A 15,000-nucleotide genomic window follows, 5' to 3' on the forward strand; every position below is an offset into this window, starting at 1 on the left:
TGTGCACTTGTCCCACACTCCCATTTACAAATAACTATCTCTCTCTCTCTCTCTCTCTCTCTCTCTCTCTCTCTCTCTCTCTCTCTCTCTCTCTCTCTCTCTCTCTCTCCTCTGAAAAACCCGCCTTCCCATCTGCAAATCTTAACGCGTAATGGAACTCGACAACCCTGAGCCGCGGCTTTGCGTCGCGTGAGGAAATTGAACGCAGCACTTGAATTTATTTCACATTTTCAGGCATTTTTGCTGTGTTTATTTTCTATTTCTAGACGACCTGTGAGCGTTTTCGCACTCTGCACGGACGACACGATTAAAATTTCCAGAAAAAACTTCTCTCGGACTCATGATACAGTATGCCATTATTATGATCACAAACATTGCAAATTATCATGTTCTATTGGGGGCCATTATGGGCTGGCTTTAAGTGTTAATATACACTATATGGAGAAAAGTATTGGGACCCCTGAATTTTTTCAGTCCTATGTGATTGTACCACAAACTGAGCACACAATTGCTTAGGAATCTTGGAAAGCAGTAGAATTAAAAATGTCCATTCATCCAAACCTGTTCCAGCATGACAACACCCCTGTGCACAAAGCCATAGATGGATCTTGTGTGGCCTGCTAAAGAGCTCTGACCTCAACCCTACTTTGACTTTACTAACATCCCTAACATAGCTAAAAGAGCACAAATCTCCGAAACCTGCTTAAACATCTTCCCAGAAGAGAAGAGGTTATTATAAGAACAGATGGGGACTGAATGTGGAATGGGATGTTCATAAAACACGTACCAATCTTATGTTCGGGTGTCCGCATCCATATAGTGTCAAATTTTATAGACTTATTGCCTAATAAAACTGGAACCTCGGTACACTGCTATAACCTCAGCGAACTAATACAAGAAGGTTGTAGTGCAGTTTCCGACAAACACATTCGATAAGGGGAGAATTGGTTTAAAAGCCGTGCTGGGGACGGTTACCGAGTGTCTAATAATGGTACAGGAAACTTTATAACTGGCTCTGTAGCTTTCTATAGACGGGTATTAGAGAGCAAACAAAAGGAATTTGTGACCGTAAAACTTTATAGCTGTGTACGTGCTTGTGTGTGTTTATCGTAGCAGGAAAAGTTTTTATTTTTATTTTTTATTATTAAGTATGTAAGTATGCAGAGTCAGAGTGCAGTTCTGGGGATGTATTTAACAGTAAGACCGTGCGAAATTTAGCGGAAAGCTTTCAGAGCTGCTGTGGAAATTTAATCACTACCTTCAGACCAATCAGATTTGAGAATTCAAAGGTACTAGATTTTAATGGTTTACAATCCTGGTGATTTTGGTTTGTGTGCTTTTGCACATGGTGGTGTGTGTGTGTGTGTGTGTGTGTGTGTGTGTGTGTGTGTGTGTGTGTGTGTGTGGTAGAATGTTATATAGACTTGTGCATCAAAAAATATTTGTATACTTTTATACAATATACTTTTTTGACCTAATTGGGCTGGTTAATGTCATTTATTGTACTGCGGTTGGGTCATTTGGAGTGAAAGCTGCGTGTGTGTGTATGTATGTGTGTGTGTGTATGTATGTGTGTATGAATGTGTATATATGTGTGCGTGTGTGTGTTATAATTGTAATGTTATCACTATATAATTCATAGGATCAGTTGTGGCTGTTGTGGTTTTCACTTTGCACCCTTGCAGATTTTTCCTCCATGTTTTTGCTAAATACTTCTTGCTTATCTTGTACTGATCACCTGTGTTTGTATGCCAAATGTTCACATTACTACTTGTATGTATAAACAGGTGTGCTAATTCCTGAAAGTCTGTGGGATCTCACCGTTCAGTAGTTGTGGTCGAACAGGTTCTGGAGATGTCGGTTCAACAGGTGGAACAAACGCGTTCACCTATTACGCGATCCTAAAAGCAAATACTGTTTATTTTTTCCATGTTGATATGTACGCGAGCGGCGTGGATTCCCGAAGCTCAGGACCGTTGTCCGAGTTCGGATGCAGTGGAAAGTCGTGAATCAGTATTGTGTGATCTCATCTATTAGAAATGACACGGCTGAAAGAAATGTATAGAAACAAGTAACGACGAGACAGAGACATTAAAAATGCCCAGACTATAAAATTTTACCTCAGAAATGTTGAGAAATATATTTATTTTTAAAACATTCAGCTGTTAAAAGGACCGCGACTTCGCACAGCAGATTTGTGCTGCAAGACCTTGTTTTGTTTTGACTAAAAACTGACCTACGATGTAACGTCCCTCATGTGGTAAACACACAGCATTGTTTAAGCGTATCCAAAGAGTTTTTCTTTCCTTGTTTTTTTTTGTTTTGTTTTTAATGTAAAACATGCAAAACGTTTGTACACTTGCTACATGTTGGTGTCCTGATCAAGGCTGCCATGTTTTTCTCATTCACACACTGACTGGGTGTTTTAAATGTTCTTCATTTAAGGTTTTTTGGGGGAAAAAGATGAATGCTTCAGGGCGTGTGTGTGTGTGTGTGTGTGTGTGTGTGTGTGTGCACTTGTTTTTATTACCCGGTGTGGACTTGGACCTGACTGCACACCAAACCCGTTGGGACCTCATGCGCGGTGGGGACCTGAACCTTGGTCCCCACAGGCACATCCATTGCATATGATAGAAATAGCCATTTTAACATGTTTGACAGGGTACCCCTGAAACTGCACCCAGGTCCCCACGGGGTAGGTTTCACCAGACAAAAAGTGTGTGTGTGTATAAAGTGTGTTTCAGAGTGCGCCCTCTATGGTCAATGTTGGAACTACTGTGTGTGTATTTTTAAAGGGATAGTTTCATAATTTACTCAGCCTCACGTAGTTCCAAACCTGTATACATTACTTTCTTCTGCTGAACACAAATTACTTACTATTACTACCCCCTTCTGTTAATTTTGCTCAGATCATTATGAAAGGATTATTGACATATTGAAATTATATCAATACATTATTCTGATGTTTATTCTGTTGTCAGAGTGCAGATAAATAAAAACGGTCTATGCCCCTTATCTATCTATCTATCTATCTATCTATCTATCTATCTATCTATCTATCTGTCTGTCTGTCTGTCTGTCTGTCTGTCTATATGTCTATATGTCTTTCTATCTGTATAGCTGTGTCTGTCTGAATATCTGTGTCTATCTGTCTGCCTAGCTGTGTCTGCCTAGCTGTCTGCCTAGCTGTGTTTGTCTATCTGTCTGCCTATCTGTGTCTATCTGTCTGCCTAGCTGTGTCTGTCAATCTGTCTGCCTATCTGTATCTATCTGTCTGCCTAGCTGTGTCTGTCTATCTGTCTGCCGAGCTGTGTTTGTCTATCTGTCTGCCTAGCTGTATCTACCTGTCTGCCTAGCTGTGTCTGTCTATCTGTCTGCCTATCTGTCTGCCTAGCTGCGTCTGTCTATCTGTCTGTCAATTGTGTCTGTCTATCTGTCTGCCTAGCTGTGTCTGTCTGCCTAGCTGTGTCTATCTATCTGTCTGCCTAGCTGTGTCTGTCTATCTGACTGCCTAGCTGTGTCTGTCTGCCTAGCTGTGTCTATCTATCTGTCTGCCTAGCTGTGTCTGTCTATCTGACTGCCTAGCTGTGTCTGTCTGTCTATCGGCCTAGCTGTGTCTATCTATCTGTCTGCCTAGCTGTATCTATCTATCTAGCTATCTATCTATCTATCTAGCTAGCTAGCTATCTAGCTAGCTAGCTAGCTAGCTGTGTCTATCTGTCTGCCTAGCTGTGTCTATCTGTCTGCCTAGATGTGTCTGTCTGCCTAGCTGTGTCTATCTATCTGTCTGCCTAGCTGTGTCTATCTATCTGTCTGCCTAGCTGTGTCTGTCTATCTGTCGGCCTGTCTGCCTAGCTGTGTCTGTCTATCTGTCTGCCAAGCTGTGTCTGTCTATCTGTCTGCCTAGCTGTGTCTACCTATCTGTCTGCCTAGCTGTGTCTATCGGTCTGTCTGCCTAGCTGTGTCTGTCTGTCTATCTGCCTAGCTGTGTCTGTTTATCTGTCTGCCTATCTGCCTAGCTGTGTCTGTCTATCTGTCTGCCTAGCTGTGTCTGTCTATCTGTCTGCCTAGCTGTGTCTGTCTGCCTAGCTGTGTCTATCTGTCTGCCTAGCTGCGTCTGTCTATCTGTCTGCCTAGCTGCGTCTGTCTATCTGTCTGCCAATTGTGTCTGTCTATCTGTCTGCCTAGCTGTGTCTATCTATCTGTCTGCCTAGCTGTGTCTGTCTATCTGTCTGCCTAGCTGTGTCTGTCTATCTGTCTGCCTATCTTTGTCTATCTGTCTGCCTAGCTGCGTCTGTCTATCTGTCTGCCTAGCTGTGTCTGTCTATCTGTCTGCCTAGCTGTGTCTGTCTGCCTAGCTGTGTCTATCTATCTGTCTGCCTAGCTGTGTCTATCTATCTGTCTGCCTAGCTGTGTCTGTCTATCTGACTGCCTAGCTGTGTCTGTCTGCCTAGCTGTGTCTATCTATCTGTCTGCCTAGCTGTGTCTGTCTATCTGACTGCCTAGCTGTGTCTGTCTATCTGACTGCCTAGCTGTGTCTGTCTGTCTATCTGCCTAGCTGTGTCTGTCTATCTGTCTGCCTATCTGCCTAGCTGTGTCTTTCTATCTCTCTGCCTAGCTGTGTCTGTATATCTATCTGCCTAGCTGTGTCTACCTATCTGTCTGCCTAGCTGTGTCTGTCTGTCCATCTGCCTAGCTGTGTCTGTCTATCTGTCTGCCTAGCTGTGTCTACCTATCTGTCTGCCTAGCTGTGTCTGTCTGCCTAGCTGTGTCTATCTGTCTGCCTAGCTGTGTCTATCTGTCTGCCTAGCTGCGTCTGTCTATCTGTCTGCCAATTGTGTCTGTCTATCTGTCTGTGTAGCTGTGTCTATCTATCTGTCTGCCTAGCTGTGTCTGTCTGCCTAGCTGTGTCTATCTATCTGTTTGCCTAGCTGTGTCTGTCTTTCTGACTGCCTAGCTGTGTCTGTCTGCCTAGCTGTGTCTGTCTGCCTAGCTGTGTCTGTCTGCCTAGCTGTGTCTATCTGTCTGCCTAGCTGTGTCTGTCTATCTGTCTGACTAGGTGTGTTTGTCTATCTGTCTGCCTAGGTGTGTTTGTCTATCTGTCTGCCTAGCTGTGTCTATCTATCTGTCTGCCTAGCTGTGTCTGTCTGTCTATCTGCCTAGCTGTGTCTGTCTGTCTGTTTGCCTATCTGCCTAGCTGTGTCTGTCTATCTGTCTGCCTAGCTGTGTCTGTCTGCCTAGCTGTGTCTATCTGTCTGCATAGCTGTGTATGTCTATCTGTCTGCCTAGCTGTGTCTGTCTGCCTAGCTGTGTCTATCTGTCTGCATAGCTGTGTATGTCTATCTGACTGCCTAGCTGTGTCTGTCTGCCTAGCTGTGTATATCTGTCTGCCTAGCTGTGTATGTCTATCTGTCTGCCTAGCTGTGTCTACCTGTCTGTCTTTTGTCAATGCATTGACACCATAGACCTAGACTCCCTTGTGTTCTTCCACTGGTAACTTTCGTGACGAGACTTAAAACCGATTTTTCTGGACATTTTTCTTTCTTTCTTTCTTTCTTTCTTTCTTTCTTTCTTTCTTTCTTTCTTTCTTTCTATCTATCTATCTATCTATCTATCTATCTATCTATCTATCTATCTATCTATCTATCTATCTATCTATCTATTTCTGTTTCTCGTTTTTTTGAACAAGTTGCAAATGCTTTGGTACGTCCATGCAAATTATTATGTACAGTTCTCTGTTTCCTACATTATCAGTTGCTTATGTCATGTTGATCAAAATGTATTATAATGGGTCTCTGTTAAATAGTCTCACCCCCACAACATTTAGGCATCAGTTCATTGCATAAGTCTTTACATGCAAAATGGTTGAACAAGTTGTCATAATATGTGAAGCATATTTCTATACATTTCCATTAGACTTTTTTCTAAATCTGTCCTGAATTGGTAAAGGCCTGCAGAGGCTGTATAAGACACTCTAAAAAGATTCTTTCCATGCTGCATCGCGAGAGAAGAAATTCCTTGTGATGTGGATGAGAATTTGTGGCCCAACAGACAGGAATGTCAGGAGGTGTAGGAAGACTGCACTGTAATTCCTACAGCACCACATGTACAGTTTTCCCTAAAGAGATTGTCCTATGTTCACATTTCTAAAATCCTATGTCCTATGTTCACATTTGTAAACTACAATTTACAGTTGTCATCAAAACTTCCCTCCAGAGAACATCCCTCCAGAGTACACTGCATGACTAAGCAATTTGACTTGTCTTATCCGTACAAAAGGACATGGCACTGACATGTTTATTGACACAGATATTTACTTTTGAGAGATGAACTAGAGATTTTGTGCAAGAGATTGGCTTTTGCAGGTAATCCATTGTGTTTTGCTATTTGTACAAATTGTTTTGAGAAATGCATTTACTGTTTTGCAAATGATTCGAGAACTTTACTTGCTGGGGCACATGACTATTAACTAATTTAAAAATGTATTCAAAAGCCATAACCACATTGACATATTACTTAACAATTAGTTAATAGTCATGTGCCTCAACAAGTAAAGTCATAACGTAATGATACATTAGAAAAATCATTAACTAATGTTTAATTAAAGCAGACAACTGGAAGTTGAAATGCATGACTTTGACCCACTGTGGTAATTAACATATGAATTTACACTATTAGTTCATATAGTATGTTATTAAGGAATCAATACAATATTACACATTTAACCAATAACAATTTAATGATTACTTAATCTATTAATTATATAGGATGTTCATTAGTGCTGATGCAGTAATCATTAATTAATGGTTTAGTTCTTCATGAGTCATACATTAATTCATGATTATCTGTGCATTAGTTAAGCATCAATTAATGCATATTTTTGCACCCATATTGTAAAGTGTTACCATTTTTTTATTGGTCTTATGAAGTATTCTAATTTGTTGAGATGGTGAATGGGTGGGTTGTTGTTAAATGTGAGTCAAAATCATCACAATTAAAAGAACCATAGACTTAAAGTACCTCAGTCTAGGTGCATTGAATTTATTTAATACATGAGTTCCAAAATTTGAGTTGAATTAAACAAATGAACTTTCAATTTTTTTTTTACACAATTTACATTGATTGTTATATGTCCTTTATATATTTGATATTTGGATCTCATCACTTCTGTTTTGCATCAGACATAAAACATAATCAGCTTGCTCATGTCATGTAAGGGTCTAAACAAAACACTGCTGGCAACAGACTGTCTGTCAGAAGCCCAATGGAAGTTTCAAGAACTGTGTGTTCACCTGACATATTTAGTCCCCACCGTAACCAACCCCCTCCCCCCTTTCAGAAGGCTCAATGAGCCCAATGGAAGTTTCAAGAGTGTGTGTTCACCTGACATCTCAAGTCCCCATTTCGCAATTATTAAGATTAACATCACGCAGCTGCGGCCGCCATTTTAGTTTATAAAAAGTTTGCTCGGATGTGGAGAGACTAATTGGAGTGCAGAGACTAATTGGAGTGCAGACGCAGGAGCTTATTCACAGCCATTTTGAGATGACAACGACATGTGAAGATCATCATTCTAATGGACGCAACATGGAGAAAATAAGGTAAGACTGTTTGTTTTACAACATAAATACCATGGTAAACTTCATTTTGGCTATTTATAGTAGTACTATGAGGAGGTATATCGTCAATTAAACCGATTGCTTTTAATTAAAAGGTGATTTAGCTGTAGGTAGCAAGGACAGATTTAGGCAGGCATAACTAACAAGCTTGTTGGTTTGCGTCTTAAATTAAGTTCGGTAAGAATTTGCTTGATTATATGATGTGCTTTATAGTTTAGACAGTAATGTACATCGTCTTCACATTAATACTTAATGGACATAGCTAGTCTAACGGCTTATTTGAGGGCATTAACCTAATGACACTTTTTCTGAACGTTAATTTTTACCTCAAAACAGATGGAAAATAATAAAAAACCGTGTCCTGTTCATAATTGAAAAGTTTAGGATTGGAGAGAGACGTTAATGATGTTGGTAATCACAAGTTCAGGCCTGCGCTACACTATCAGCACCTTATAGGAATAAGGGCTCATTAATTATTTCGTCAGTCGTCGTATTCGTGATCCAAAAGACAATAAAATCCCGTGTCGACAGAGTTCATATTTTCACTTAATTTGATAGCCATTTGCCGCATCTTGGTGAATGTCGCACCTGTTGTGTAATAGTGTGAGTTCATGAGCTGGGACAGCGATGGCTTGCGGTTTGGACATTGTGTAAAAGCATGTGTACTGTTTGATGTATGTGTACAGTTACTGAGTTTATTACACCTTTCTAACAGACCAAATCAACCCAACAAAGGGATCAGCACGGAGACCAAAGACAGGTTTGAACGTCGCATCACAAGACTGAGAAACCATCATGATGAATGTGCCAGGAGACTGAAGGTAGGCCTATTTTCCTGTTGAAATTTCATGCATGGAAATTGAAGTAGCCTAAATCACTGTACTCATTTAGTCTGTATAATATTGTAGTTAAATTGTTCTTGTATTCTGTTGAGTGTTTCCTAGAAATGAATAGAAATCTAGTGGATTATATGTACAAAAACATTGCCTGCATAAACTAAATATTAATATAAAATCAAATATTAACTTATTTCAGGCTAAGGAAAGTTCAGAGGAAACACCAAGTGTTGGCCCAATCATGCCTCACCAGACCCCAGACGATCAGGTCCAATCTCCCCTCAAGCAGGACATCCTTGCCTTACAGCTGATGTGCAGCAAACAATCCTCGGTAAGTTTGTGTACGTAAAAAAAAAAATTATATATATATATATATATGAATTTGACAACACTATGTTAACCTGACCAGGAGGATTTTTATCTTGCATTTAGTTTTTTTTATATATATATATATATATATATATTTTATGTATGTATGTTCAGATGTGGTCAGGTGTATTCATACTGTGCACTGTACTTACTTTGAACTTGCTGATTACAAAAATGTTTGCTTAAACTGAGCAACATTAGATAAAAACAAATTATAGTCATCTTAAATATCTAACTTTCAAAAAATAGAGTATCTGGTAAGGACATATTATATTAATAATGCAATCAGTCAGTCAATTAAAGTTTTCATTGACTTAAGGAAATAACAGAATTAACCAATGACCTTCAACATAGGCTCAATGTTACAGGCAGTGAATTCTGTCACATACTTACATAATTACAGTGTAAAGTTGCACTTTATTATTATCTGGTTGCCTCCACGTTTTATTTTTCCTCTTTTTATTTTCCACTTGGAAATTTGGTTCAAATTTTGATGGGTAGCTGTTCATTCAAATGTCCAACATTGTTATGCAATTGTTACTTTTTGACATTGATTAAAAACTATGGACAAAGGCCCATTGTAACATCTTGATTAATCCCTCTGCTTTACTTAAATGTATCAGCTTAATTTATTTTAATAACACCTATGCGTACTTCACGGCCACTTCTTTTTTAGATTGCTCACACATCAGACTTACTGACTAATGATCTATGAAGATGTCTCCTTCCTCTTATGTCTTTATTTCTATTCTCTGTGAGCAGTTTTTGAGTCCAGTGTTGGTTAAGTTATAATGACCTTGTTACATTGTGATGCAATATATTATTCCATTTGGAAAGTTATTTTATTTACGCCACTACAGTTGCAGCTTGAAGTTGTGCTGGTATTAAAAAAATATATTTTGAAGGTAATAAAAAGGGTAGTAAAAGGTATTATATGTAATTTCTGTATACACCTTGCAGCCACTGTTGATCTGCGCATACATGTTTGATTTATATTCATCTCTTTTGCCAGGACCCAGACAGTGATGCAGAGACAGTAATTCTTGATTTGACCAGTTCTTCTCCATCACCAAGGGCCTGTGATGTCCCGGAGCTAAAGAGGACTGACAGTGTATTTGTAAGTAGTGCTGCAACAACAAATCGACGCGCACAGTTACAGCTCGTTCTGCCATTTGTTACGCTATTAGCTTTTATTAACGTTTTAATGGTGTATTTCGGATATATCAAGTATATATATAAAACCCCTTTAAACATTTCGCAATAGTGCTTTCTTCATTGAGTTGCTCGTATATCTTAAGCCGATGTGCAAACTGCCGCAAAAGAAACTTAAATGTGCAGTGTAACATCCTGAAGATCTTGAAATGAGCTAAAAATGAAAGTCAAAGAATGACACTCATTCATTGCGTTTTACCATGTAATGCGTCTTTATTAAAATCAACAAATTAATGATTTATCTCTGATCCCCCTACAATTTTTGGAATGCTACTTTTTATTACTTTCCCCCCCCCCCAACCCTGACATAAAAATTGTCTTCCTGCAACATGACCGCGTGCAGTTAAATGGACTAAACAAGGTGTTGACGCAAATGACTTTGCCTCAATGATTTTTTTTTTTTAATCTCGAGGAATCATTTCAGCCCTAGAATGGACGATACTCTTCTGTATTTGCAGTACACATGCCACAGTTCAGCTGTGCGCCGCAAATGCTGCCAGTCTGAAAGCACAATGGGCATGCGCTACTCCCGCTCTCCATACTGCTTGCTTGTACAGTTTTTTTTTAAGAATGTAGTAGTTACTACTAATTAAGGCCCCTATGTTTGTAAAAGTGAAGGTGGTACAAAGTGTTTTTGTTTATAGGCTTATTTTATTTTAATCTTAGATATACTCTGAACTTCCATTCAACCCTGCATACAGAAATCCACTTTGATTATGGTGTAAAACTAAATCAATAAAATATTTTTTTTATTTACAGCTTACCAAAAAATCCTTGGGCATCATTTCCACTTCAGATGATACAGTTAGCAGCATTGACATCAGCGAAGATGATTACGTGCCTGAATCTGAGAGCAGTTCTGAAGAGAGCCTTCCACAGCCTTCGTCCAGTCCCTCATCTCCCAATGTGACATTAAACGGGAATGTTGGTACTTCCTCATCTTCCATGAATGAAGACAAGGAATGTTCTCCACTTGAAGATAAGGAGACAATGACTCATTCAGACAATGACTGCAGTCAAGAGGTTTCAGTGATGAAACTGAAAAAGACTGCAAAAGGCCAAAGAATGTTTAACAAAAAGCAGTATTGCTTTTACTGCTCCAAACCATTCTGCAAAATGGCAAGACACTTGGCTCAAGTTCATAAGAATGAGGTGGAGGTAGCAAAGGCTCTTTCTTTTCCAAAGAGTTCTAAAGAAAGGAGGATTAATTTGGATCTTTTGAGGAATAAAGGGAACCGTGCACACAACACACATGTTCTAAAAGCTGGCAAAGGAGTGTTGGTGCCACGGCAGCAAACCACAGCTAAACACGTGAATGTCAAGGACTACATGCACTGTTTAAATTGCCAAGGGCTGTTCAGACGAAAAGCACTTTGGAGGCATATGCAAAGGTGCAACCTGGCCAAGAAGTGCGAGGTCACAAAACAAGGTAGATCCAGAGTTCAAGCACTCTGTGCTTACGCACAGCCTGTTCCTGAAGGAGTAACAAAAAAATTATGGAAACTGATCAGCGACATGAAGCAAGATGAAGTAACGCAGGCGGTTAAAAGTGATCCATGTATCATCAAATTTGGAGAACACTTGTGCAACAAAATGGGGAGCGACAAAACCAAGCACGAATACATCAGAACTAAAATGCGTGAGGCTGGAAGGCTGTTGGTGTGTGCTAGGAAATTGGGACATCTACAGAGTATTAAAGACTTTTTCATACCTGCAAACTTCTATCATGTTATCAAGGCTGTTAAAGATACCTCAGGATTCCGAGATGAAGATGAGGTCTTCACAGTTCCATCTTTGGCATTAAAACTGGGCCACAACATTAAAAAAATGTCGGATATTGCAGAATGTGAAGCAATGATCGCAGGAGAGGAAAATGATGTCCAACATGTAAAAATGTTTAAGCAAATGTATGCCACAAAATGGAATGAATGTGTGTCAGCCTCAGCCTTGAAGACGCTTCATGAAGCGAAATGGAACTCTCCAGAACTTCTCCCTTTTACTGAGGATGTTAAAAAAATGCACATGCATCTCAGCAATCAAACTAATCTGTACCAAGCAAAGCTCAAACTTGAGAAAAGTCAGAAGAACTGGTCAAATCTTGCCCAAATAACTTTGTGTGAAGTAATTCTGTTCAATCGCAGGAGAGCAGGAGAAGTTTCGAAAATGAGGTTGAATTCGTATCTTCTCCGAAACACATCTGTTTTACATTCCGATGTCGCTGATGCTTTATCTGAAGTTGAGCAGAAGCTCTGTCAGCATTTCCAACGCATCGAAATTAGAGGCAAGCGAGACCGAAAGGTGCCAATACTCCTGACCCCAAGTATGATGGACTCCATGGAGCTACTTGTAAAGAATCGTCAAACATGTGGTGTACTGGATGAAAATAATTTTTTTTTTGCAAAGCCCATGACTGAGAACTCATTCTACCATGGCACAGAATGCATTAGGAAGGTTGCTCACCAGTGTGGAGCCAAACATCCAAAGAATCTGTCATCCACAAAGCTGCGAAAACATATTGCGACTTTATCTAAAGTGCTTAATCTGACAGATACTGAGATGGACCAGTTAGCAGATTTTCTGGGACATGATATAAGAGTCCATAGAAAGTTTTACCGGTTGCCTGAAGGGACGTTACAGTTAGCAAAGATCAGCAAGGTGCTGATGGCCCTTGAACAGGGCAGAGTATCAGAATTCAAGGGGAAAAACCTTGATGAAATTCACCTTGAGCCTTATGGTAAGCTCTTATATGTATTATATATTGACATTTAGTTCAGTTACAAGAAACTCTACATGGTGCATGACGACAAATGTTTTTTTTACACGCATTTCTGCAGAGAAAGTGAACGTAGGTAGTGATAGTGATGTGTCTGAAAGTGAGGATGAAGAGAGTGAGATGCCCCAGCCGAAAAAGCGATGTCACTCCTCTTCAGCATCTACAGGTATGGTCTGATGTGAATTCCTGGGGGATAAAGAATTCCTTATCAATGATGATAAGGAATTTTTATTATCAATGAAAAAGAATGATCGAAGATATTGATTTTGCTAGTTGTATTATAAAAATTTGTATGGCTGTCCCTGATAAAACAGGTTTGCAGCCCTCTGACTTACTATAAGCAGGTAAGGATCTTGAACTCCTTCTCACTCAAGCTGTTCCACTGAATGCCTACTGGTCACGCCTCTGCACATCTCTGACCACTGTTTCATTCAGTTAATTTCATTCTCTGTTACACCACTACTGGTACCACTATTTCTACTGCAACCTGTTTCCCACCCACTTCTCATTGGTCACCTTAACTCTACATCGACACATTTTCCTCACTGGAGGTCAATGATGCCATAGAGTCTCTCTGCTCTACACTAAGCTCATGTCTGGACAGGCTGTGTCCTCTATCCATCAAACATGCATACTGATCTCAAACCTTCTTTCAGTCCTGCTGGGTTAAGAAAATATTGGCGGATTTCACTTTTCCCATTTTTATCTGAGGCTATGAAAAAAGCAGTTTTCAAACAGGTCTCTGAATTCCTCTTACAGAGTGACAACCTGAATCCAAATCAGTTGTGAGAAACCTGGGTGTCATGACTCATGACTGACTGACCAGTTGTCTTTCTCAGACCACGTCAATATGCTGCCCAATTCAGACCATGGCCATCGCTATCTCTGCCTTTGACTGTTTATATAAACGATACAATATGAGAATAGATTGGTCTGGCCTTATCTTGCCTAGAACAACCTGTATTTCATATGTATTTTTTTAATTGCTTGCTTTTGGTTATGGTGTACGGTGAAAGCCTTTTTATTTTCTGTCCTTCAGACGAATCTTCGGTTGGCAGCAAGTCTTCGAGGGAGAGTGACATGCCTCAGCCAAAGAAGCGACGTCATTCCCCTTCAAAAGCTACAGGTAAAGTCAAACCTGTCCTCTGAGGATGATCTTGAACAGTCATCATTATTGATGCATTTGCTTACAGTGCCCCAAAATGTTGAAGTGTTTATTTGCTTTATCTTCCAGAAGAACTTTCATTTGGCGACAAGTCGGTAAAGGAGAAGGAGTTGCCTTCAAAGTCAGGTAAAGAGTCAGGACCGCACCGCTCAGAACTGAGTTGCCTAGTTAGTTATTGCGACTTTACATTAAAGTGGTCTCTAATAAGACTTTAAATGTACAGTATTTCTGAAAGTGACATATGGCGACCTAGCCAGCAGCTGCATTGAATGGAGTCTAGTTTCCTGCTGATGTACTGAATATTAAAGTATTCTAGGCCTCAGTAGTAATGGTCTGGTACTACTTGGTATTGGTTGCTGGTGTACTCTACACTCAGCTTTTTAAAGTGAGGTGAAAGATTGTCTCTTTGAAAGTTGAGGTAAAATTATTTACATTTTTAGGTGTGTCAAAAAACCAAAAGAGGAAATGGACTGAAGATGAGGTGAAGGCAGTGGAGAACAAACTTCTACATTTCATCACATCTGGCAGGGTACCAGGGAAAAGAGAGTGTGAAGACTGCATCAGGTCAGCTCCGGTATTGCTCCAGAATAGAACCTGGGAAGCCGTGAAATTTTACATAAAGAACCGAATCACAGCACTCAAGAGGGAGTGTGAGAAAAGAAAATAAAGGTGTTCATGGAAAAGTTTGGCACTCCTTGTTCACATTTGTCCATCCACACCCATGTTTCACCTTTGCTATGACAAATAAAGTTGTCAGAACGAACTTTGCCAAAGAATCATTTATTTGAATACAATTTATTTGAATTGTATTGTATTTGCAGTACAGTTGTGTTTAGAGGTAGCAGGGAGCACCTGCTGACCTGTGTTTAAATGCTGATTTAAAAAGTTTGAGGTGAGGTCCCCATTGGTAACCTTTTAAACACGCACAGTGACGTCAATAATTAGCATATCAAAACATTACATCACAGGTCCCCAGGAGGGTCTTCAACCTGACTGGGTCCCCAGCAGTAAGTAAAATGTCAGGTC

General features: G+C 39.8%; 2 protein-coding genes and 1 long non-coding RNA gene across 4 annotated transcripts in view; all 3 read left to right on the plus strand.

The window, feature by feature from the left end:
* The window catches only part of jarid2b (jumonji and AT-rich interaction domain containing 2b), a 127,699-nt gene that overhangs the window by 25,741 nt on the left and 86,958 nt on the right, over window positions 1–15,000 (plus strand). The gene's annotated exons all lie outside the window — the stretch shown is intronic.
* On the plus strand, window positions 6,306–8,787 carry LOC310727707. The gene is made up of 3 exons (XR_014534072.1): window positions 6,306–7,601; window positions 8,335–8,440; window positions 8,655–8,787. It is a non-coding gene; the product is annotated as an uncharacterized lncRNA (long non-coding RNA).
* On the plus strand, window positions 9,184–14,737 carry LOC310727718 (uncharacterized protein; the record flags this gene model as incomplete). Its single annotated transcript, XM_083544465.1, has 7 exons — window positions 9,184–9,195; window positions 9,837–9,941; window positions 10,796–12,770; window positions 12,871–12,975; window positions 13,849–13,935; window positions 14,044–14,100; window positions 14,415–14,737. 7 exons carry the CDS (start codon window positions 9,184–9,186, stop codon window positions 14,639–14,641), a joined length of 2,568 nt encoding a protein of 855 aa, XP_083400591.1. The 3' UTR covers window positions 14,642–14,737.

This window comes from Silurus aristotelis (genome assembly GCF_946808225.1).
Source record: "Silurus aristotelis genome assembly, chromosome: 6".
Taxonomy (NCBI): Eukaryota; Metazoa; Chordata; class Actinopteri; order Siluriformes; family Siluridae; genus Silurus; species Silurus aristotelis.